The sequence below is a fragment of the Danio rerio genome, chromosome 4 (assembly GCF_052040795.2).
Source record: "Danio rerio strain M-AB ecotype USA chromosome 4, GRCz13ab, whole genome shotgun sequence".
NCBI classification, from domain to species: Eukaryota; Metazoa; Chordata; class Actinopteri; order Cypriniformes; family Danionidae; genus Danio; species Danio rerio.
Window position 1 is genome coordinate 44,050,835 of NC_141024.2, and position 23,926 is coordinate 44,074,760.

Genomic DNA, 23,926 nt, shown 5'->3' on the forward strand with positions numbered 1-23,926 from the left:
GAGAAAGTGATGGTGTTCACATGGACATCTGTAGTCGAATTATTTGCCAAATTATTAAATGGTGGACTTTAACTGCAGTTTGGCTCTTTGATTCAGGGAATTCATTCATGCCCCTCGCGACAAACGAGATATTTGATTCGAGGAACTGATCTAAGCGTGTATTTTTCATGCAATGTTTGATACCGCACGGCGAATGAGAGAAAAAAAAACTCTGCATTTCCCAGAAACTTAGATGCACACGGCAGGTAGCGTCAGAAAGCCGCGTGCGTTATTCCGGTCACAAAAAAAAAAGTTTGGTTGTGGTATTAACATGTTTACACTCGGTGCAATAGTTCAGTTCGAGACGAACAAACTGAATAAACAAAGAGCACTGGTCGCTCACTTACCAAATCTGTAGAGACAGGACAATCACCAGCAACTAGAGCCGCGTCTTTATTAAGAGAACAATACAAGCGAATCCATATCTCAGTGTTTGCAGATGAGAACAGCTCTCAGGTAAACAATAATCCTACTTAGACACGTAAGTTATTGTTGTCGAGCGTCACGTACACTGTTAATCCACACGTGACTCCAGCTGAGCTCTTAAAGAAAGAAAATGAAAACAAAACTTAACGGCAGCAAACTATAAAAGCAACACTTCACGCTTGTTTTGCCAACACAACGTGGCGTCTCTGTCGTGTAAACACTGTGACAGTAATGAATATTAATTAAGTTGCACAATAGAGCGCGCTGATTGGTTTGAACCAAACCTTAATCATGAATGAATGCATCACACTGTAAGACGTAATAAGACACACTCTGGCACAGACGTCCAGTCTGCACGCTGGAATACAATGCTATTATGTCATGACCCTGACGCAGCTTCAAAAATTCGTTTCAAACCGGAAGTACGAATTGTGTGGGACACATATACGACAGTCAACAGCTCAAAAAATGTGTTTTGGTGTTTTGTGACCCTTTACAATGTGTATAAATGAATCACAATTTAAATACACAAATAAATAGATATAGTTAAATTTGTTTATTTAAACTGTTATTTTAAATGTCATTTAATAAAGCAATAAAACAATGCTTTTATACATATCTTTTAAATGTACAAATGACGTTACTGTGGTCAGGCGAGCTTTAAAAAAAAAAAAAAAAAAGAAATCTCTTTATAACACAATGGAGTTCACAGCAGAGTCCACTAGTCAAGCTGCACCAGCCTTTCTCTTCATCTGCTCACCGATGACTTCAGACTAGTGCTCTATCTGTTGAGCAACAGTATGTTCACTAAAAGAAAAATCGGATTCATTCACATTTGACTCAAACGTTTAATCTCAGTTTGCTGTTTTGTAATTTAACAATAAAACAAATAAAAGGTTTTGTTAAATTTGAAATGATAATGTGTTTTAAAAGCATCAGCCCTGCCCTCCCCAACATTCTGCCTCTCTTATATGGGATGACGTGTCAAATTAAAGGTTACCATACACCAGCTTTGGCTCATAGGCGCTAGTTTGGGCAGCTCTTCTCTCAACTGTTCTTATTAGCTAACCATGTGCAGGATGCTATGTTTTACCTTGGTATGTTGTTTGTCAATAGATGCAGTTGTCATATCCTGATATTTGTAATGTATATTTTATAAAACAGGCCGATGTCAGACTAGATCCAGCTATTCTGAGTAAAATTGGTTGAAATATCTAACATTCAGTCAAAAATTACCCTAAATGGTCTCATTTGTGTTGTAAATGACTGAACTGAGAGACCTCAGAATGACCAAGAGATAATATTTTAATATCTTAAAAACCAAAGCAGCACAGACTATTCAGATCATTTATTTTGTAGACACTTTTAGTTAGGGAAGGGGCCAACCAAAGCACATTACAAGATCCAGTTCTCAAGTCTTGTGAATGAATATTCTGTGTTTCATGGAGTTATTTCAGTGATGTCAATGAATCTAAATGAGTTTTTCCCACCTGGAAGATCCACTGGAGATTGTCTGTGAAACTCTTGAGTCTCCTGTGAGTCTCGTCTCCTGAATCTGCTGACTCATATTCAACACTGTTAACAGATAAAACTACTGTAATAATACATTTAGAGGCAAACAGATACAGATATATCTGGGAAACACAGAAAATATTACATGCGCTGTAGTGCTCATAATGAGGAGACAGCAGGGGCGGACTGCTTTATAATTTTTAGACTGCGCCTATATAAAAACACATGCTGTAGCCTACTGCATTAGACTAAACGAGACATATTGTTGCTCACTCGCTAATTGTATTTTTTTTATTTGTATCTACTGCAAGTCAATTTAGATGAAAACGCCCGCCTGCCAAATGATTATATACAGTTGAAGTCAGAATTGTTAGCCCCCTTTTGATTTTTTTTATATTTCTTAAATGAACAGAGCAAGGAAATTTTCACAGCATGTCTGATATATATATTTTTTCCTTCTAGAGAAAGTTAGTTAAGCCTTTAAATGCCACTTTAAGCTGTATAGAAGTGTCCTGAAGAATATCTAGTCTAATATTATTTACTGTCATCATGACAAAGAGAAAATAAATCAGTTATTACAAATGAGTAATTGAAACACTGATCACACTGTTCACTTTAAACACCACACACTGATCACTTTAAACACCACACAAACTGATCACTTTAAACACCACACACACTGATCACTTTGACGTCAATGGCGTCACTGTCTCCGTTCGGTCGCCTACTGCGTGTGCTTAAAGTTTGGACTTGCTATTTACTCGCAATTTAAATCTTAATCATAAAATTCTTCCTCATTCACTAAGTATTTGTCTCTCCTACTTAGGGTGAACAAACCCTTAATACATTTATACAAACAAAACTGCTTTAAAAACGGTCTCTCCCTCGAGCATCCGCCTGTTGTTTGTAGCTTTAGCCTGCTAGCGCCGCTGGTCAGCTAAAGCTACCGACCTCTTTTACCATACACTTTTGACTTACTGGCTTTGCTCTTTATCCCGTAAAATGTCGCTTCCGTCTCTGTCCTTGTGTGCAGGAGAAGCATCGATGGAGGCATTGGAGCTGGAGCTGGAAGAAGTGGAGTCCCAGATCCGGGCACTTGTGGTGAGGTGGACGCGGCTATGGGAACAACTGCTTGTTGTACCTAACGCTAAGGCCGCCTCATCATCTAAGGTACGTGGAAATTACAACCACATCATTCCCTCTACCTCAACCCCGCGTCCTTCTCTGTCCAGGCCCAGCGCACCCGGGGCGCGGCGCGGCCAGGCGTCGTTCACGCCGACACCCGGCTACCACGGCGCCTGGGTGCAGTCGCGTAAGGTGCTTCCCAGATCCCGGGGCAGAACGTCTCCTCCTCCCGTGTTCGAGATCTCCACTGAGAACCGCTTCTCCCCTCTCCGCGAGTCGGGTCCCGATGTGGCCATCATCGGTGACTCGATCGTTCGTCACGTCCGTGCCGCCTCCTCAAAAGGTAATAAAGTACGTACTTTCTGCTTTCCTGGTGCCCGTGTGAGAAATATTTCCACACAGATTCCAACCATCCTGGGCGCTGCCGAGAGCCCTGGTGCCGTTGTCCTCTACGTGGGGACAAACGACACCGGGCTCCGGCAGTCGGAGATCCTGAAGAAGGACTTCAGGAGCCTGATCGAGACGGTTCGACGCACCTCGCCCGCCACGCAGATCATCGTTTCTGGACCGCTTCCTACCTACCGCCGAGGAAATGAAAGGTTCAGTAGACTTTTAGCTCTGAATGAATGGCTATTAACATGGTGTAAAGAACAGAAATTGCTCTTTGCTAATAACTGGAATCTTTTCTGGGAGCGTCCTAGGCTCTTCCGTGCTGACGGCCTGCAACCCAGTCGAGCCGGAGCTGAACTCCTGTCGGACAACATCTCCAGATTACTTCGCACCATCTGACTAACAGGTAAAAATTTACAAAATTCACATTATAGCCACCTAGACTCTTGTTCACCCCACTTAAACATCAGCAACGCATATCTGGCAAATCCTATAGAGACTGTGTCTGTTCCTCGTATTATTAGATTAAGAAATAAACGTACTGTGTGCTCCAGAAAAAATCTAGTAAGAATCAAACCAGAAAAACCAGTTAAAAGTGAAAATACAAATTTCGTAAAACTTGGTCTCCTAAACATCAGGTCACTTGCACCTAAAGCACTTATCATTAATGAAATAATAACAGAAAACAATCTTAATGCACTCTGTCTCACTGAAACCTGGCTGAAACAAAATGACTATATTAGCTTAAATGAAGCAACTCCTCCAGGATTCTTATATAAACATGAGGCTCGTCAAACTGGTCGTGGTGGTGGAGTTGCATCAATCTTTAGTGATTTCCTTAATATTAATCAGAGAAAAGGACTTATGTTTAGCTCCTTTGAAGTATTATCGCTTAATGTTCAGCTTCCAGATACTTTGCAAAACCCTATGTTATCTCTCGCTTTAATCACCATATATAGACCCCCGGGACCCTATGTCAATTTTCTAAAAGAATTTTCTGATTTTATTTCTGACTTACTAGTCAAAACTGATAAAATGCTAATTGTAGGTGACTTTAACATCCACATAGATGACGCTAACGATACATTAGGGCTCCCGTTTATGGATTTAATACACTCACTTGGGATAAAGCAAAACGTTGTGGGTCCAACCCATCGCTTAAAGCATACATTAGATCTAATTCTGTCTTATGGAATCAAGGTTATTGACGTAGACATTATACCACAAAGTGATGATATTAGATCAGTACCTCTTACTATATAAGCTGTGTTTACCTGAAATCAGCAAACCCGCTCCAATACTCCGCCCTAGTAGAACTATTGTTCCGTCAACTAAAGATGAATTTATAAATAACTTACCTGATCTCTCTCTATTTCGTAATGCACCCGCAAACTCAAATGATCTTGATGTAGTAACCAGCAGTATGGATGCCATCTTTACTAGCACACTAAATACTGTGGCACCCATCAAATTAAAAAAGGCTAGAGAGATTAAAACTAAACCATGGTATAATAGCCATACTCGTGCGCTCAAAACAGCAACCCACGCCCTGGAACGTAAATGGAAAAAAACTAATTTAGAGGTCTTTAGAATTGCGTACAAAAACAGTATGTCCAGCTATAGGAGGGCTCTAAAATCTGCCAGGACCGAGCACCTGCACAAACTGATAGAAAATAATCATAACAATCCTAGATTTTTATTTAACACCATCTCTAAATTAGCAAATAATCGGTCATCCTTGGAACAAACTACTCCACCGCAAATTAGTAGTGATGACTTCATGAATTTTTTCAGTAATAAAATAGAAGGCTTTAGACAGAAAATAGGAGATGCCAAACTTTCTGCACTGGCTTATACTCCAAATCCTGTAAATATTTCATTGAATCATAATAATAACCTACACTGCTTCAAAATCATAGAACACGAAGAGTTAGTAAAAATTATAAATAGCTCTAAACCAGCTACGTGTATGCTGGACTCAATTCCAACAAAATTACTGAAAGAGCTGCTACCTGCTATAGGAGAACCTCTTCTTAACATAATCAACTCTTCTTTATCTATAGGCCATGTTCCAAACTCTTACAAGCTAGCTGTTATTAAGCCTATTATTAAGAAACCACAACTAGACACCAACAACTTAGCTAACTATAGGCCTATCTCAAATCTTTCATTTATGTCTAAAATACTAGAAAAAGTTGTTTCCACTCAATTATGCTCATTTCTGCAGATGAACAATATTTTTGAAGTGTTTCAGTCAGGTTTCAGGGCTCACCACAGTACAGAAACCGCCTTAGTGAAAATAACCAACGATTTACTCTTAGCTGCTGACCGAGGGTGCGTCTCGCTATTAGTTTTACTCGATCTTAGTGCGGCATTTGATACCATTGACCACAATATCCTCATAAAGTCTACAGGTGTCCAGGGACAGGCTCTACAATGGTTTAAGTCATACTTAACTGACCGCTACCAGTTTGTGAATCTTAATGGACAGCCTTCACAAGTCAGCCCAGTAAAGTATGGGGTGCCTCAAGGATCAGTTTTAGGCCCTTTACTATTTACAATTTGCATGCTACCTCTGGGAGACATTATTAGAAGACATGGGATCACCTTTCACTGCTATGCAGATGATACTCAATTGTATATTTCAACTAAACCTGACGAGACGTCTCAACTGTCTAAACTAACTGAGTGTATCAAAGACATTAAAGACTGGATGATGTTGTAAAAAAAAAAAAAAATGAATGAAAAGAAGAGAAGAGAGAACCCAGTCCAGGAGACTCGAAACAAGCAGAATTCCTTTATTGAGACGTGTTGGTTAATCTGCAGTCATACAGCGTCTTTAAGATGTCCGTGTCTGCAAGAGCCTACTAGAGGTCCGCGGTCTGCAAGTTCTTTCACAAGTCTCTCACAATTCTCACACAAGTCTGCAAATAGTCTGATTTAAGACAAAGATTTCATGTCTATATTGTGTTCTTAGGAGGAGGGGATTTGGCTAAACAAAGCATGCAAATTAAGTGTTGGAGTCAGCATGGCATAGGTGTTAAAAAACGGCCCAGCTACTGACCACACAAGTTAATCAACATAGGGTTTCTGTAGCATAAAAGCAACACCCGAAGACAAAGACAGAGTCGTTTAAAGCATTTGCATCACTGGCTTAGCCTGTAGTCAGAGAGATAAAGGTTAAATGTCCCTCCTGGCTGGGATGTTAATGAAATTATATAATTAAAAACCAAAGAATATAACTTTTCAGTTATACGTAGATTATTGTTCATTTGGAATTAGTTGATAGAAATTTATATTTCCACAGTTCCCCCTTTGAGAGTTATTTAAAAACTCTCACAAAAAAAATATAAATTTGTAAGCTTTCCTAAAACCATTCAATGGCTTCTGTTTGATAACAGAAGCCCCATCTTCTAGTCATGTAACTTGAAAAGTTACAGGCACATTTAAACTTATTCTGTGTCATTTCAATATCTACGTAGATGTAAGTGTAGATTTCAAAACTGTTCACACGTTTATGACAATCAGTTGTAATGTCATAAATCCTACATGATGACACAAAAATCATGTAGTTAACCTGCAGATCTTCTGAAAGTCCATGGCTTGTGAATAGTGTTCAGTCTTTTGTGAGGTGTGTTTCTTGTGGTTCTTCTCCAGCACAGAGTTGATCTGATGACTTCCTGTCATTCATGGATCTCCGTAGTGATGCTCTGGTTCAGAGTGTTTCTGAGAAGATGCAGTGTTTGTGTTTACCTGCACACAAGGAAACAGCAGACCAGCAGTATTCATGCATAGACTTGTATGATCACACAGTTCATGTGTATAGTTATTCAGGTGATCGTATAGTGGTTGTGTTAAGTTGGTGATCGTATAGTGTTGTGTATTTTCTGTCTCCTAATCTTAAAGTTATGACACCTATAAAACAGTGAGGTGAGGATAAATGGGGAAAAAGGGAATCTTCACCACAGGGTGCGGCCCCTGAAGCCTGTTGCTTTCAGTTCTGCCCTGGGCTCCTCACTGGTTTGTGTGTCCTGTTCTGTCCCTGAGTGTGGTGGGCAAACTTTAAAATGTGAGACACAAACTATCATTCAATAAATATCAGTCCTATCAGACATCATAACATTGAATGGGTAGTGGTTGAAATATGTGTTAAAACACATTCAAGGCTGTGAGTGGACTTAAGCAGAGTTCCCTAATAAAAAGGAAGAAGTTTCCTTTGTGTCTTTTTTACAAAGAGTCTTTCATCTTAATTGTAAATGAACTGGGACATTAAGCACTCACAGCCAAAAATGGTTAGCATCTTTGTGGACAGCTCAATGGATTTAGTGATGAGGGGAGGGGTATGTTGAGGGCATTTAGCAAACTGTTCGGAAGTTGATTTACCCTGTTCATCTCTTTAAAGTTCTTTTTATTCTTTCTACACTCCCTCATCCAATGTCCTTTTTTACCACAGTAATGACAACAGATATTTTTCCTAAGACATTTGTGATTTGATGTCTTTTCTGTGTTGACCTTAGTGGCGGCTGCTTCAAATCTGACTCTGTCTTTGATGTAAGAGTCTCTTTCCCACAAAGCTAAACTGTTCAGATTATTTCTGAGAGTGGTGGAAGACCATGTGATGTTAAGAAATGGCAAAGCTTTTCTGTATTCAGTTGCAAGGCCATCTGACCAGATGCGGACTAGGGGTCCCTTATCATTTAGCACACTGTCCGAATTATCAGCTAATCCACTGTAAGTTATGGCAGATTGACAAAATCTCTCAGTGAATTCACTCACAGATTCATCTTTCCTTTGCACACAACAAGTCACTTTAGACCAGTCGATCTTTGGGCCAACAATGTTCTTTAGAGCTTTTAAAACACCCTCTCTCAAATCATCCTTACTGGCATGTTGTAATTTAGAGGTCACAGTATGCTCAAAACTGTTGAATTCAGATTCAGTGAGAATTTGAGACATTAGCTGGGTGACTTCTGTTAATGACATGTCATAAAGACGCATTTTGCTGATTAGTGCTCTGCTAAACTCTGAAAAATTTGTTCGTGCTGATGGTAAGCTTTAAGACAGTCTGTCTATTTCTCTAGGTCCTAGTGTTCTGGAAACTGTTTGAATTTGAACAACAGAAGTGTTGTTGTGTGAACTCTCAGTTCTCTTAGATCTCCTGGCACCACAAACCTCCACTGAGCCTATAGGTAAATCGCTATCTGACTGGATGGGAACGTCTGTTTCAGAGACAATTTGTAAGTCAGGATGTTTATTATCAGGCTGACTAACCTTCTCAATGTCAGTTTTTGATTTCTTTAGGTTCAGTTGTTTTGTTAATGAGGTTATCTTAGCATGAAGCTCTTGGATCTGTTTTTCTAATTCTGATTTAGCTTGAGCTTGTTGTTTAGCTCAAGATAAATTGAATTCTCTGTAGCAGCAGATAATGCCTTTTACATTGTTTTTGCGAATGCATGCATCAAGCACTTTCTTGCATTCATCTAATGTCCAAACATCATCTGGGTCAATGCTAAATTTCTTTGTCAAATTTAGTCTGACTGACTCTGTTATTGAGTCCATGTGCTGTCGTAGCAGCGATTTGAAATCCTGATCTGACAATAAAGGAGTTTTTAAACTACCTTTTTCAGTTGTAGTGATCAGTCTTGTATTCTGTCTGAACATTTTGTGAGCTTGTTATCACAAAGTAAAAATACTAAAACTTTTCAGATGAAAGTGTAGTAATTTCTTCTCTGGCGAAACAGAGGGTAACAATATTAGCACATGTTGCTAAAACTTCCTGCCTGAACAAGAGATAACATAAATTAGCTTGTATAGCTAAACCTAAACTTCTCTGGTTGAACAGAGGGAAAACAAAAGAAAAGAAAAGAAAATAGCGCATAAGGCTTAACTTCTCTGAACAGAGGATAAAACTGTTACTTCTTATTGAAACTGTTACTATTATTGAAATAGAGAATAACTTTTTGTTAAACAAACCCTGCAGCTGTTTGTTAACTTTTCTCTGATGGAGCAGAGAATAACCATGTGTATAGACTGGTCTGTATGGTTCTTTTGATAGAGTGAAACTCACCAAATCGAGGTTGAGCTGAAAAGATCAGTCTGGAGTGATCTGATCTTTGTATTCAGGTAGCTTCAATGTTCATCAGGGTTGCAGTCAGCAAATAGTTGAGAATTTGTGACGTCCGCTGAGTGACTTCAAATTGCCGTTGAGCTGAAGATTCCGTCTGAAGAAGTTTTCTTGATCTTGAAGGTTCAAGTTGAATTCCAGGTGGATTTCAGTCTTTTGTGGCAAATTGTTGAGAATTTGAGGATTTCTGTCTCTATCCGGCTCACGGCACCAAGTTGTTGTAAAAAAAAAAAATAAATGAGATGAAAAGAGAAGAGAGAACCCAGTCCAGGAGACTCGAAACAAGCAGAATTCCTTTATTGAGACGTGTTGGTTAATCTGCAGTCATACAGCGTCTTTAAGATGTGTCTGCAAGAGCCTACTAGAGGTCCGCAGTCTGCAGGTTCTTTCACAAGTCTCTCACAAGTCTCACACAAGTCTGAATTAGTCTGAATTAAGACAAAGATTTCATGGCTATATTGTGTTCTTAGGAGGAGGGGATATGGCTAAACAAAGCATGCAAATTAAGGGTTGTGGTTGGCAGGGTAAACTGCTTCTCAGGTCTAATCTCATCATGTTCTGGAGACAGAAACCGCCTGACCATTTGATCGAAAAGAGAAAACAATAGACACCCCATGCTGTGAAACTGACAATTTGCATTACATTGGCTTAGCCTGTTATCAGAAAGACAAAAGGTTAATGTCCTTCCTAGCTGGGATGTTAATGAAATTATATAATTAAAAACCAGAGAATATAACTTTTCAGTTATACGTAGATTATTTTTCATTTGGAATTAGTTGATAGAAATTTATATTTCCACACAGTCAAGCACCATGGTTTCAGTCTTACAGATGCTGTTTCTTTCCCTGCCATGTCACACTCAGCAGAAATAACCGTCAGATCTGTGCATCTCTGCATGATGGAGCTGTGTTAGCAATGTCCTCTTTGGAGGACAACTGATCATCTAGAACAGTGGTTCCCAACCTTTTTCTTTGGGGCCCCCCCCATGAACATATACAAACATTGGAGCCCCCCCCACCGTATAAATACACACGCACGCACACACATATGTACTGTGTATGAATATATATATATATATATATATATATATATATATATATATGTGTGTGTGTGTTTGTGTAATATTAATATATAGTAATATGTATAGAAAATATTAATTAATCAGTTTTAACTTGTCTTGGCCTTCAATAAAACCAAAATCTAGGTAGGCTTTGTCATACTGTCTAATCTTTTTCTTCGCCTCTGAAGAATCACTGCATTTATGTTTGTCTGCCATTTTTGTTTTGATTTTGCCTTTACGACACGTTGACAAGCAGATTGCGTGAGTGAGCAAAATTTAAATAATTATTTAAAGTTATTTATTTTAATTATTTTCACTATTATGTTGAAATTTTAAGCATGTGTTTAGATTTTTTTTTTGGTACTTAAAAATACATATATAATAGTAGGGCTGCTCGATTTTGGGAAAAATCATAATCACAATTATTTTGGTCATAATTGTAATCACGATTATTCAAAACCATTGCCAGTTAAAGTCAAAATTATTAGCGCTCCTGGGATTTTTTTTTTATATAAATATTTCCCAAATTATGTTTAACAGAGCAAGGAATTTTAACAGTATTTCCTATAATATTTTTTCTTCTATTTTATTTTAGCTAGAATAAAGAAAGGTTTAAATATTTATAAACCAATTTAAGGTCAATATTATTAGCACCCTTAAGCAATATATATTTTTGATTGTCTGCAGAATAAACTACCGTTATAATGACTTGCCTTATTACTCTAATTAAGCCTTTGAACTGCACTTTAATTTGAATGCTTGTATTTTGAAAAATATCTAGTAAAATATTATGTGCTGTCATTATAGTAAAGAAATCAGTAATTAGAAATGAGATATCAAAACTATTATGTTCAGAAATAAGTTGATAAAATATTCTTTCCATGAAACAGAAATTGGGCAGGAAAAGGTTTGCTTATATTCAAGAGGGCTAATAATTCTGACTTCAACTGTATGCATACAGTTATTTTCCACCCTGCTAAGGAAAGAGAAATAAATACAATAGAATAAAAATATGAAACAAACTGTGCTTTAAGCATCTTCACTGTAAGAAAAACACTTTAGCTAACAGTTACAGCAGTCCTTCAGTCAAGAGCAGCGAGAGTTTTCTCGTTATGTTTGTTTAATAATGATAAAAACAGCCGGCAGAAGGATTATAGCGCACTGTCTCTTTAATGGTTTCTCTTTCACGTCTTTTGATCCTCAACTCGTTTGTTTATTACACAAATGAGGGTTAATGTAAATAATCACTAAACACTGCGTTTTGACACCTATTTGACCATTAAAGCGCTCACGTTAAGATGACTTTAGATGTCTGCGCTCCTCTGCTCGTCTCAGTGTGTGAATGAGAGTGAATGCTGATGACCGGCCGCATGCTTCTGACTGCGTGATCGTGCTGCACACACACATAAGCTCTTTCGCGCTTTTAAGAGCAACACGTTTACAACTGGAACGTGGCAAAATATGATGCAATAATCATTTATCTCGATTAATGCTTTTTTATAATCGTTTGAAACCGAAATCTAAATCGGATTTTCGATTAATTGCAAAGCCCTTTATAATAGTGGAGCATTTTTATGCCTTTTTCTACCTCAATACTTATCCTCTCCCGCGCCCCCCCTGTGAACTCTGGCGCCCCCCTTAGGGGGGCGCGGACCCCAGGTTGGGAACCACTGATCTAGAATCACCCTAAGATTTCTTACTGAACTACATGGGGTAATGGTGTATGATCCCAGCTGGATTGCGAAATTGTATTGAATGTGTGGAGTTGCAGGGAAGATGAAGTTTTTTTAGGATGCTGTAATCTTTCCTGCATGGTCTGCTGTTCAAATCTGTACACGACCACTTCCTCTCCCTTCTTAATCCCCTCCTCTGACAAAAAACTACAAACCCCAAGATCCAACAGCTACATACCCCGCCCCTCTACCTCTGCTATCCCCGCTCTAAATCCTCCTCCTTTCTTTTCAAAACCCTCCTGTCTGTCTTGCAATAACTTTAATATAGCAAGATTTTTTTGCCATCTTTGCAATTACTTTTTACATGTTTGGGTAAAAAAAAATATTTTCTCTTGAGAAAGCGTAGCGATGCCTTAACAACCATCTAGCAACACCTTAGCGACCACGTTGGAACACCTTAGCAACCGTTACTAAGTTACTAAGGTGGTTGCTAAGGTGTTGATAGACGGTTGCTAAGGTGTTGCTAGGTGGTTGCTAAGGTGTTGCTAGGCGGTTGCTAAGGTGTTGTTTGAACTGTTCAAGGAAGTACCTAACCAGGTTATCAGCATAGTCACAGTAATGAGCACAGGTGGTTGGGGAAAGCATCAGATAGATACTAACCGACAGTGATTGGAAGTTGTTGTAAAGTGGTGTTGGAAGAATATCCTTCAGTACTACTGGACCAGTGTACAGAAGAAACTGCCTAAACTCAGTAGCTTTCCAGCGATCCAGTTCAGAGAGTGATTGTGGCTTTCGTGCAAATTCAGAGGGTATGTATTTTGACATTCCTACAAGACTCTCTGAGATGTTACTTATTATATGGAAGCTCTGTCTGTTTTTTAGGTTGCCCTTGGTCCAAAAATTGATCATCTTCCTTGTCACACCGAGGCAAACATCATGCATATAATCCAGCATGAATTGTGTGACCATTCCCAAACTTAATGTATTGAGTATAGAGTGACCTCTGTGGTGGTTGTCATCATGCATTTCTGTAAATGACTCATCTGTCCTGAGTGGGGCATGTGTTTCTGGGAATATAATTTTCCGTCCCATATAAGATCCTTCCTGCGTGCAACGATCGCAACCACTATAACCTCCATGCCCCTTTGTTTGTTTTATGAATGATCGTGCAGGAGCATCACAGATAAAGCAGTCCAGGGAAAGATGAAACAGCCTTTCAGCCACAGTGAAACCTTGTCCTAGTGCGGAAACCTCCTCTGCAAAATCTTGGGAGATATTGGTTAGGATTGCGAGGTTTGCTGTTTCCACAGAAGACACGATTGACAAACGGGTCCCTTTCAAAATAAATTTTTCCTAAAATTGGCCAAATTTGCTTCTGTGAGCTTTTGAATAATGGCAGTCCATCTATATTGACCTACATCTTAATTTTGTCAGTTTGTAACATCAGGGCATTTCTGTTTTGGAGCAAGTGTTCCAATATTCCAAAATGGACATAATCCCCACCATCCATTTTTTTGACTTTACGTGTGTGTGAAATTTTCATCAAAGTTCTTACACATTTAGGAAGTAAGGGGATGTGTTTGTTTAGAATTTTAAGTAGGCTGTCAGCGGCATTTTGTGTCACACCACACTCTACAACCCACTGACGCAGCTCATCTGGCAAGTCATCAAAGGAGCCTCTGTCTTGTGTGTCACTAAAATCTAAATCTTCCTCGCTGAAATTCCTGAGGTAGTCTGTAAATCTGTCATCATCATCATCATCAGTGACATCATCAATGTGTCTTTCAAGGTCAGTGTTGGTGTTTGTGTTGTTTGAAATTTGAGATATTATCACAGTTCATTTCTTCATCTTGTCCTGTTTCAGAATTTGCCAGAAGATATTCAGCCACTTGGTTGTTGATGTCAAGTGTTTGTGTAGTTTGGAGATCATGAAGTATATTCTGGACACGCCTCCATTTGGTAACTGAACTCACACCTCTAAATTTTTCCATGTTTCTACAAGAATTAAAGCACAAAAATTTACATAAAATGATTTTTAAATAACATTTTAAATAAATGTTAATGTAGAGCACCAGTCTGGTCACATTACCATGATAATATTTTCGAAAGAAGATTCTTATGCTCATCGAGCCTGCATTAATTTAGTGCATTAACATTAATATAATAACATATTTTTCTATTTGACATTTTTATTTACTATAATTACATATTATATACAAATTTTTTTTTGCTTTTTTTGTACAAAAAAAAAAAAAATTATATATATATATATATATATATATATATATATATATATATATATATATATATATATATTTTTTTTTTTTTTTTTTTTTTTTTTGTCAAAACTTTCCATAAATGTATTGCTCAGTCTGCATTAAATGTCTTGTCAATTCAAAAATACAAGTTGCCAACTAGTACAGCTTAACATTTTATGTTGCCTTAACTAAAAGCAGCAAGAACAATAATGTTTTTACAGTGTAGATAAGAAATTGTTCAAAGACTTTGACTAAATTAGCTGCCACATTAAATTATTATCTGATTAATTATGTGAAGTCTGTCTAATTTGCCTATTTGATAACTAGTCTACTTTTGGACTTTATGTGTTCTCACTATAAAAGCTAGCCCCTTTTAAATTGCCTAACCTAACTTAAAATATAATCAATACTCACAATAAAAAACTGTAATGAAGCAAAGAACAGAGGTTTCTCACTATCTTCCTAGTGCTAGTGCGTGATTGGAATTTCTGAACACGGCAATCAAGTATACTTGAACAGCACTGTTTTAAAATCCCAATGATCTGTTCAGACGAATAAAATGGGGAAATCCCTAAATGGGATCTGCCTTGAATACGTGCCTGGAGCAACTAGCAGTCACATCACTGGAAGATAGATAATCTCTAATAAAGGTAAGTTAAACGTTGTTTCATTCTAAATGAATTAGATTTTATGTTTTTTTGACGCACAGCGGCTATGAACCAATTGAAGTTTTACTCACCAGTGTCCAGTCGCGGAGACAGTGATGTAGACGCTAAAACTTTAGTTAAACTACAAAACAACGATGCAAACTACTTAAACACTAGTAAATAGTTAACTTAATGATTATTAGACGAACACTTGATCAGCAAAAAACTTAACGTTATATATACAACCTGCACTAAGTAAACTACAAACCTTAACCCATCAAACTACACTAAAACTACAAATACTAACAATACATGAACAATATAAACACTACAAAGTATACTTTAACCTAAAACCGAAATAACTAACTTTATCTACACAATATTTATCTAAAAAACGCGAATTCAATAGGACCAGGTCTATTTCCAACACCGTCTGCAATCAACAAACGTTAATGTAGTTTTTTCTGTTATAAGTACCGCTGACAAGAAGCATTACGTTTAATTAAAATATTTCCCCCTCTCGGTCAGGATCTGAATCGCATAACCACCTGGTTATCTTCTGCAAATTAGGGAAAAAGTGTGTGAGTGTGTATGTGTTATCTTCTGCAAATTAGGGAAATAGTGTGTGAGTGTGTGTGTGTGTTTATCTATACAGATACACAGCTGTCAAGTCAAAATTCCTCCTGTAAAGAACAAAGGAATCTTCACAGTAATTCTTATAAATTTCCCGGATTCCATATCCGGGACCAGGCCATATCCTGAGCTGCTGCTGCGCTGATGGTCGTGGGGAGTGGAGAACATGAGTCTGATTCCAGCGACGCTCCAGGGACAGACGAGTCTTCGCTGAGGCCATCTTCCAGCCTAAACCACGGCGAATGAAGCTCTGCACAAGACTTTTGGCCAGCGGAGAAATTAAAATGGCCGTGCCCAACTGAGTCTTGTTCTCTCAAGGTTTTTTTTCTTCACTCCCCTCAGGTGAAGTTTTTTTTCCCTCTCCGCTGTCGCCACTGCCTCGCATGGTTCAGGATTGGTAGAGCTACGCATCGATGAATTGACTCTTCAGTGTTTGAACTCTCAGTAGTGATTAAATCACACTGAACTGAGCTAAACTGAACTGAACTGAACTTAAACACTAAAACCTGAACCACTCTGTTCCAGTTACTATGACCATTTATGTGAAGCTGCTTTGACACAATCTACATTGTAAAAGCGCTATACAAATAAAGCTGAATTAAATTGAATTAAAAAAATATTTCTTGTAAAAGTCAGTTTTTATAGTATTCCTTTATTTTAGTTTGGCTTAAATAAAAGCAAATAAACTATTTTAAGTTCAATAATATTAGCCTCCTTAAGAATATATTTTATTGTTCACAAAACAAAGTTATCCAGTAACTTTCCTAGTTAACCTGCTTAATCCTTAAAATTGCACTTTAAGCTGAATGCTGGAATCTTGCAAAATAACTAGTAAAATATTATGTACAGTCATCATGACAGAGACATAAAAAAAATTTCCTTTTTTTGAAAAATGAATATGATTTTTTTTCAGAGCTTGTTCATCCAGAATATTTTTTTAATTAAAGTTAACCTATACACTCTCAGGATATATTATAAGTGTTATTCAGCAACCCAAAAAGCAGTGGTGCCCTAAGAAAAATTTCTTAGTGGTGGCCAGAAAAAGCCACACCGAATCTTTGGGTGGAACACAAAAAATAATGAATTCAGTGTAACATTATATTTTTGTTTCTGGTAAATGAAATAATGTGGTTTTAATTTATTTAATTAATTAATCTTGAAATATTCCAATTTATTCCTTGAGGTAATTTAGCAAGTACATGTGCAAGTACATGTGCGTTGATAGCAACGTTGTCTAGTGCCTGGAGTGCCAGAAGCCACAGACCACTCTCTCTGTACACCTGACCAGGCTGTGCATGAAGGCCAGCACACCAGCGGAGAGAGCCAAGGAGCTTTCAACAAGATGCCAACGCATGGAAAACTGCACTTTAGGATCTCGATGCCAGTTTGCATTCCGTCAAATAAGATGTGTGCAACTAATGGACAAAAATTTTCTTTGTGCAGTCATCCAAATTCGTGTTTAATTGGTCCTGGGGTATGGTTCTTGCGTATGGTGTGACTGGTCTTGAGTTTCAAATTCCAGTCAAGGCCACTCTCATTAACATGAAATCACAACCTTTCTGCAGCTATTTTCTAGTTTGCATTTCATCATCATCCACCTAACATGAGACTATTAGTTGAAAGCCACGGGGTACTTAAAGTCAAGATCTCCATTACCAGAGCTTAGCTAAACCTTTTATGTTTGTAACGTGATTGGATAATTCAAGCAAGATCGGATAAATCTTAATTGAAGTGTGCAGCAAGTCTGAGAATTTGAAGCTAACTATTGTCCTCAGATCATTACACCTAAGCTTTGAGTAGACAAGTCAGGATTTTTTCACACAACTTAAAAGTAACCCAACAAATACAACTTGAACCCACATTCCCCAGCTTTGAAGGGTGATGCCTTATCCATTAGGCCACTGGGCCAATACTAGCATTTGCTATATTTGTTGTATGACTCAGGAAGTTCTTGTAACTCAGAGAACAGCACTTTAGGATCCCTATTGCATTCAGACGATCTGGTGTGTGCAACTAATGACAAATCAGCTTCTCTGAAGAGTTTTCCATTATAATGTCTTTTTGACCTAAGAGTATGAACCTAGTTTTTTGAAGGTCACACTGGATTGTGCTGCACAGCCAACTTCAAAAAACTGCATCAAAGACAACCCAGGTGGGACTTGAACCCACAATCCCCAGCTTCGAAGGCTGGTGCCTTAAACATTAGGCCACTGGGCCGTTTTTTACTGCCTGTGAACTGTAATATGCATCCAGGGAGTTGCGTAACAAAAACAACATGAACAAAAAGTAGATTGGACCGGTTTCACAGAATTTTTTTCTGGCACTGCGAAGCACTTCTACATGGCTTATTGGTCTTGGGGTATGATTCTCACTTAGGGTGCAAAAGGTCCTGGGTTTAAATCCTAGACGAGATCTATGTCTGTCACAGAAAAAAAGCAGTGGTGCTGTGCTGTGCTGTGCTGTGCTGTCTAGGGTGTTTATGTGTTAATTGTAGCACCTTCAGCTGTGTTTTCAGTTAATGAACATGTAGTGGATTTCTGATCTAAATCAGTCTAACTTTTACAATTATACAGACACAAAAGAAGCATCCTATCAGATTTCTTTGAAGGAGTTATTGTAGAATTTTCATCATATTTTGCAACCATTCCTATAGGATTATTTTATAGTACAATACAGGAAAATCCTTTAGGATAATTTCTACAATATTTTAATTGGATCCAATTTATATCTTAATTAAGATATGCTTTTCTATTGTCTCTCTAAGCCTATTATACAATAGTTTTGAATGTTTAATGCAGTTTGCTTAAGCTCACCTTCATGTACTTGAGTGTACAGTTTTAGTGCACAAATTCCCAAACTAACATGTCTATACCAAAAACATATACAATGTCGCTAGACCAAACTGTGGGCTGGCCCACTCGAAACAGAAGTTCACTGAGGGCCCATAGCAAGTCCACACAAAGTGTAGTGTATATAGCCACAATGGGCAAAGTATAGGTATACTATGTGGGTCAGAAGTATGTCCTATGAGCATGCTCTGTGGGCATTTAGTAATTAACAAGTTAGGTCCCACTAATACTAAGTTGAGTCCAGGCACAAAATGTGCCTATAAGGTCCCAGTAAAGCACTTTTATGCAGGGCCATTGTGGCTTTAACACAAAACAAAACTAGTTCACTTCTACTATGTAGCAAAATAGCACAATATCACTTCAACTGCATAATTACATATTTTGAAAGCATAAAGAAAAATCAGTAATAAATGAAGCAGCTAAAAATATAAAGACAACATGGACTATTTTTCAAAGGTTTGGGACAAAACTGCTTTAGTTTATAAAAATGCAGATATAAAAGTAACCTTGTAAATAATGAATCCTTTTTAATATGTTAGCTTTTCCATTTGAATATGTTAAAATATAATTTATTCCAATGATGTTAAAGCTGCATTTGAGGCATTTGTGTCCTACATAAAATAATTTGAGACAAAACAACAAAACATATAAAAATATACTTAGTTAGAAGAAAAACAAAGTAAGATTTTCATGTGTGTATTTTCTCTACCATTTGTACCTTAAAGGGTCACGAAACTCCAAAACACATTTTTTGAGCTGTTGACAGTCATATATGTGTCCCACACTGCTAAAAACACTATTAGGACACAAATATTTCACTAAAAAGTGTAAATTGATTGTTTTTGCGTTATTTCAAGCAAATTTGTACTTCCGGTTTGAAACAAATTTTTGAAGCTGCGTCTCAACCATGAGATAATAGCGTGTATTCCAGCGTGCAGACTGGATGTCTGTGCCAGAGTGTGTCTTATTACGTCTTACAGTGCGGCCCGAAGGACATCTTTTGCATTCAGAGCTGCTTTCGTAAAAAAATCATCGGCAACACTGCTCGAAGTTTACCATGGAGGTGAAAAGGAAGCTCCCTGACAAGGAATTGAACCCAGGCCACAGCGGTAAGAGCACTAAGTCCTAACCACAAGACCACCAGGGAAGGCCTGGCTAAAGTTTGCCCTCTAGCCTAGCTGTGGGCCTCCACCCAGGTGTGCTGCAGCTGCTCTGACAAAAATAACTCTAACGTTTGCAACCTCCTCCTGGAGAAGAGAAAGTCTCAGAGCCTGGTTCACAGTTCTTCTATGGAGGGACTGTCACATGCTCTGTGTAAAAGCATCCTATCGACACCACAACTTGCCATGACAACAAAGCACAGCATGCGTTGAAGGAACTCCATGTTTACCGGTCCATGTCCTCTTTCCAAACAGCATGCTAATGAGCACTCCTTGAACAGTGTGTGCCAGTGGCGCAATGGATAACGTGTCTGACTGATCAGAAGATTCTAGATTCTAGTTTTGGCTGGCTCGATCAGGATTTATTGCATTGCTCTCAGTCAGTGCACTGCAGTTGCAGTTTGCCCCTGCCAGAGTTGTTTGGTTCTACACAAGGTGCTGAACAGAGTGACGGTGGCACAAAGGTTAGCGCTTATGACTACGGATCAGAAGATTCTCGGTTACGGAAACCAAGAAACTGTGTATGACAGAGTGCGTAAGTGTATGAGTGGCACTTGTGCAAGCGGAGCAGGGACGTGCCAGCGATCAGAATGAACTGGAGTTTGTGCCAAGACTGGGTTTCAAGAGTGGCAGTTCCCATATGGTCTAGCAGTTAGGATTCCTGGTTTTCACCCAGGCGGCCCGGGTTCGACTCCCGGTATGGGAAGGCTTGAGTGCTTTTGCTCCTGTCCTTTTTGGCCAGCGGTCGGACTGCAGCTACCTTATAGGATGTGGTTGTGGAACTGCCCCATAAACCTTCGATAGCTCAGTTGGTAGAGCGGAGGACTGTAGGTGGGATGATGGCAATACTTAGGTCGCTGGTTCGACTCCGGCTCGAAGGACACCTTTTGCGCTCAGAGCCGCTTTCTTGCCTTCGCCAAGTGAGTTAACCACTCCTCAAAGTTCAGCATGGAGGTGAAAAGGAAGTTCCCTGACCAGGAATCGAACCCGGGCCGCGGCGGTGAGAGCGCCAAATCCTAACTACTAGACCACCAGGTAAGGTCTGCGTGAATGTTGGCCTCAAGTCTAGCTGTGGGCCTCCACCCAGGTGTGCTGCAGCTGCTCTGACAAAAATAACTAACGTTTGCAACCTCCTCCTGGAGAAGAGAAAGTCTCAGAGCCTGGATCACAGTTCTTCTTGGGAGGGACTGTCACATGCTCGGTGTAAGAGCATCCTATCGACACCACAACTTGCCATGACAACAAAGCACAGCATGCGTTTTAGGAACTCCATGTTCACCGAGCCGTGTCCTCTTTCCAAGGACCATGCTAATGAGCACTGCTGATGCGGACTGGGCCAGTGGCGCAATGGATAACGCGTCTGACTACGGCTCAGAAGATTCTAGGTTCGACTCCTGGCTGGCTCGTTCAGGATTTTTTTGCGTTGCTCTCAGTGCAGTGCGGTCGCGGTTTTCCCCTGCCGGAGTTGTTCGGTTCTACTCTGGAGTGAATCGAGTTTCTGGGGCTGCCAGCACAGAGCCTGTGGGGTGCTCTCCTGGGTTCAAAGGCTGCCCCAACCGCTCTCATGTCTTGGTCCCGTACATCCCTCAGGACTTCCAGAAGAAACCAGTACAGCCACTCTCCTGGGTAGACAGCAGTGACAGCTTGTAAACCAAAATGTTTGCTGTGAGGCTAAGGCGTTCTACTGCAGCACAGATACGCATTCGAAAAGCATACAATATTCAAAAACAAAGTGCCAACCTAAAACAAGATTGCAGTCAAAATGACCACCTCAGACAAGTGTGAGCAATGTTTCAGTCTCTGTTATACGTCGGCAAATATGCCACACAGTGCAGACGCTCATACTACTGAAAAGGAAGTTACCTGACTGAGAAAGGTATAAATAGAAATCGGAGCTTGCTCCAAACGACCTGGTCAGCCCCAAGTGGGCTGTAAAAACCTCCTGGAGTTTTCATTCATTTAATGTCTGGTACAAGACACTGCGTCCAACCAGTTATGTTTGAATGTCAAACCTACCCCAATCCTTAAACCAACCTCACAGTTTCCTGCTGTGTTTTATCAACCTTCCAACCTACCCCAACTCTTAACCCAACCTCACAGTAACAAACCTCCATGTGGGTTTCATTGATTCAATGTCTCGTACATGGCACAGAATACAATCTATCGCAGTTTATTAAAATCACACCTACCCCAGCCCTAGGCCCAACCACACGGTAACCTGCTGTGTTTTATTCAATTTTACTCCTACCCCAACCCTAAACACAACCTCAGAGTAAGCAGTTTATACATTTTTTTTATTTTTAGGAATGTCTACTACAGCTACATCAATCGCAAACCCAGCCTACGTGCGGTATAAGTGCCTACCACTTAGAGGTCATCCAGCCGACTTGCAGTGTAATCTTCTCCACTTGTAGGTCTCTGAGCTGCAGCAACACCTAAGGGCTCTGACACACAGACACAAAAGAAACCATTGCTTTTAACCTACTCTTGGAGAGGAGAGAGTCTCCGACCCTGGATCTCAGGTCTTCTATGGAGGGACTGTCAGGAATCCTGTAAGAGCATCCCATCCACACAACCTCTTGCCATAAAAACAAAGCAGAATGTGTGGTGAAGGAACTCCGGGTTGACAGAGCCTTGTCCTTGCTTCAAGCAAAGTGCTAACAAGGTGCTGAGCAGAGTTACGGTGGCACAAAGGTTAGCGCTTATGACTACGGATCAGAAGATTCTCGGTTTACGGAAACCAAGAAACTGTGTATGAGAGAGTGCGTAAGTGTATGAGTGGCACTTGTGCAAGCGGAGCAGGGACGTGCCAGCGATCAGAATGAACTGGAGTTTGTGCCAAGACTGGGTTTCAAGTGTGGCAGTTCCCATATGGTCTAGCGGTTAGGATTCCTGGTTTTCACCCAGGCGGCCTGGGTTCGACTCCCGGTATGGGAAGGCTTGAGTGCTTTTGCTTCTGTCCTTTTTGGCCAGCGGTCGGTCTGCAGCTACCTTATAGGATGTGGTTGTGGAACTGCCCCGTAAGTCTTCGATAGCTCAGTTGGTAGAGCGGAGGACTGTAGGTGCGATGATGGCAATCCTTAGGTCGCTGGTTCGACTCCGGCTCGAAGGACATCTTTTGCGCTCAGAGCCGCTTTCTTGCCTTCGCCAAGTGAGTTAACCACTCCTCAAAGTTCAGCGTGGAGGTGAAAAGGAAGTTCCCTGACCGGGAATCGAACCCGGGCCGCGGCGGTGAGAGCGCCGAATCCTAACCACTAGACCACCAGGGAAGGTGTGCATAAAGGTTGGCCTCAAGTCTAGCTGTGGGCCTCCACCCAGGTGTGCTGCAGCTGCTCTGACAAAAATAACTAACGTTTGCAACCTCCTCCCGGAGAAGAGAAAGTCTCAGAGCCTGGATCACAGTTCTTCTTGGGAGGGACTGTCACATGCTCGGTGTAAGAGCATCCTATCGACACCACAACTTGCCATGACAACAAAGCAAAGCATGCTTTTAAGGAACTCCATGTTCACCGAGCCGTGTCCTCTTTCCAAGGACCATGCTAATGAGCACTGCCGATGCGGACTGGGCCAGTGGCGCAATGGATAACGCGTCTGACTACGGATCAGAAGATTCTAGGTTCGACTCCTGGCTGGCTCGCTCAGGATTTTTTTGCGTTGCTCTCAGTGCAGTGCGGTCGCGGTTTTCCCCTGCCGGAGTTGTTCGGTTCTACTCTGGAGTGAATCGAGTTTCTGGGGCCGCCAGCACAGAGCCTGTGGGGTGCTCTCCTGGGTTCAAAGGCTGCCCCAACTGGTCTCATGTCTTGGTCCCGTACATCCCTCAGGACTTCCAGAAGAAACCAGTACAGCCACTCTCCTGGGAAGACAGCAGTGACAGCTTGTAAACCAAAATGTTTGCTGTGAGGCTAAGGCGTTCTACTGCAGCACAGATACGCATTCGAAAAGCATACAATATTCAAAAACAAAGTGCCAACCTAAAACAAGATTGCAGTCAAAATGACCACCTCAGACAAGTGTGAGCAATGTTTCAGTC

The 23,926-nt window shown here is 40.0% G+C and overlaps 2 protein-coding genes, 7 non-coding genes and 1 pseudogene across 15 annotated transcripts in view; 6 read left to right on the forward strand and 4 right to left on the reverse strand.

Moving 5' to 3' along the window:
• LOC148681144 (NACHT, LRR and PYD domains-containing protein 3-like) overlaps window positions 1-10,046 on the reverse strand; it is a 21,989-nt gene extending 11,943 nt beyond the window's left edge. The window contains exons 1-3 of the mRNA XM_088650203.1: window positions 2,956-10,046; window positions 1,956-2,040; window positions 387-581 (exon numbers count right to left, since the gene is read on the reverse strand). The gene's annotated coding sequence lies outside the window, so the exon portion shown is untranslated. The remainder of the gene's footprint in view (window positions 1-386; window positions 582-1,955; window positions 2,041-2,955) is intronic.
• The window catches only part of LOC147844895 (uncharacterized), a 38,571-nt gene extending 18,872 nt beyond the window's left edge, over window positions 1-19,699 (forward strand). The window contains exons 1-6 of one of the 7 annotated variants that reach the window (XR_015942660.1): window positions 1,386-2,000; window positions 3,011-3,078; window positions 3,210-3,898; window positions 14,001-14,138; window positions 14,214-14,308; window positions 15,910-19,699. Coding sequence is in view for 1 of the 7 variants with exons in the window: in XM_088650709.1 (XP_088506835.1) it covers window positions 1,550-1,562; window positions 3,011-3,891 (894 nt within the window). In the remaining 6 variants the exon portion in view is untranslated. Of the gene's footprint in view, window positions 1-925; window positions 2,001-3,010; window positions 6,618-14,000; window positions 14,139-14,213; window positions 14,309-15,909 lie in introns of those variants that run through there. The other 6 variants (XR_015942656.1, XR_015942657.1, XR_015942659.1 and 3 more) reach the window with 6 other exon arrangements.
• Window positions 12,358-13,793, reverse strand: LOC147844894 (uncharacterized; annotated as a pseudogene).
• On the reverse strand, window positions 18,032-18,104 carry trnar-ucg (transfer RNA arginine (anticodon UCG)). Its single transcript has one exon. It is a non-coding gene; the product is annotated as a tRNA-Arg (tRNA).
• An 831-nt stretch (window positions 19,700-20,530) lies between the features above and the next one.
• trnae-uuc (transfer RNA glutamic acid (anticodon UUC)) lies at window positions 20,531-20,602 on the forward strand. The gene has a single exon. It is a non-coding gene; the product is annotated as a tRNA-Glu (tRNA).
• Window positions 20,603-21,229: 627 nt separating this feature from the next.
• Window positions 21,230-21,302, forward strand: trnar-acg (transfer RNA arginine (anticodon ACG)). The gene has a single exon. It is a non-coding gene; the product is annotated as a tRNA-Arg (tRNA).
• A 1,459-nt stretch (window positions 21,303-22,761) lies between these two features.
• trnae-uuc (transfer RNA glutamic acid (anticodon UUC)) lies at window positions 22,762-22,833 on the forward strand. The gene has a single exon. It is a non-coding gene; the product is annotated as a tRNA-Glu (tRNA).
• Window positions 22,834-22,921: 88 nt separating this feature from the next.
• Window positions 22,922-23,008, forward strand: trnay-gua (transfer RNA tyrosine (anticodon GUA)). The gene is given in 2 exon segments: window positions 22,922-22,958; window positions 22,973-23,008. It is a non-coding gene; the product is annotated as a tRNA-Tyr (tRNA).
• An 85-nt stretch (window positions 23,009-23,093) lies between these two features.
• Window positions 23,094-23,165, reverse strand: trnae-cuc (transfer RNA glutamic acid (anticodon CUC)). Its single transcript has one exon. It is a non-coding gene; the product is annotated as a tRNA-Glu (tRNA).
• A 295-nt stretch (window positions 23,166-23,460) lies between these two features.
• On the forward strand, window positions 23,461-23,533 carry trnar-acg (transfer RNA arginine (anticodon ACG)). Its single transcript has one exon. It is a non-coding gene; the product is annotated as a tRNA-Arg (tRNA).
• The last annotated feature ends 393 nt before the right edge of the window (window positions 23,534-23,926 follow it).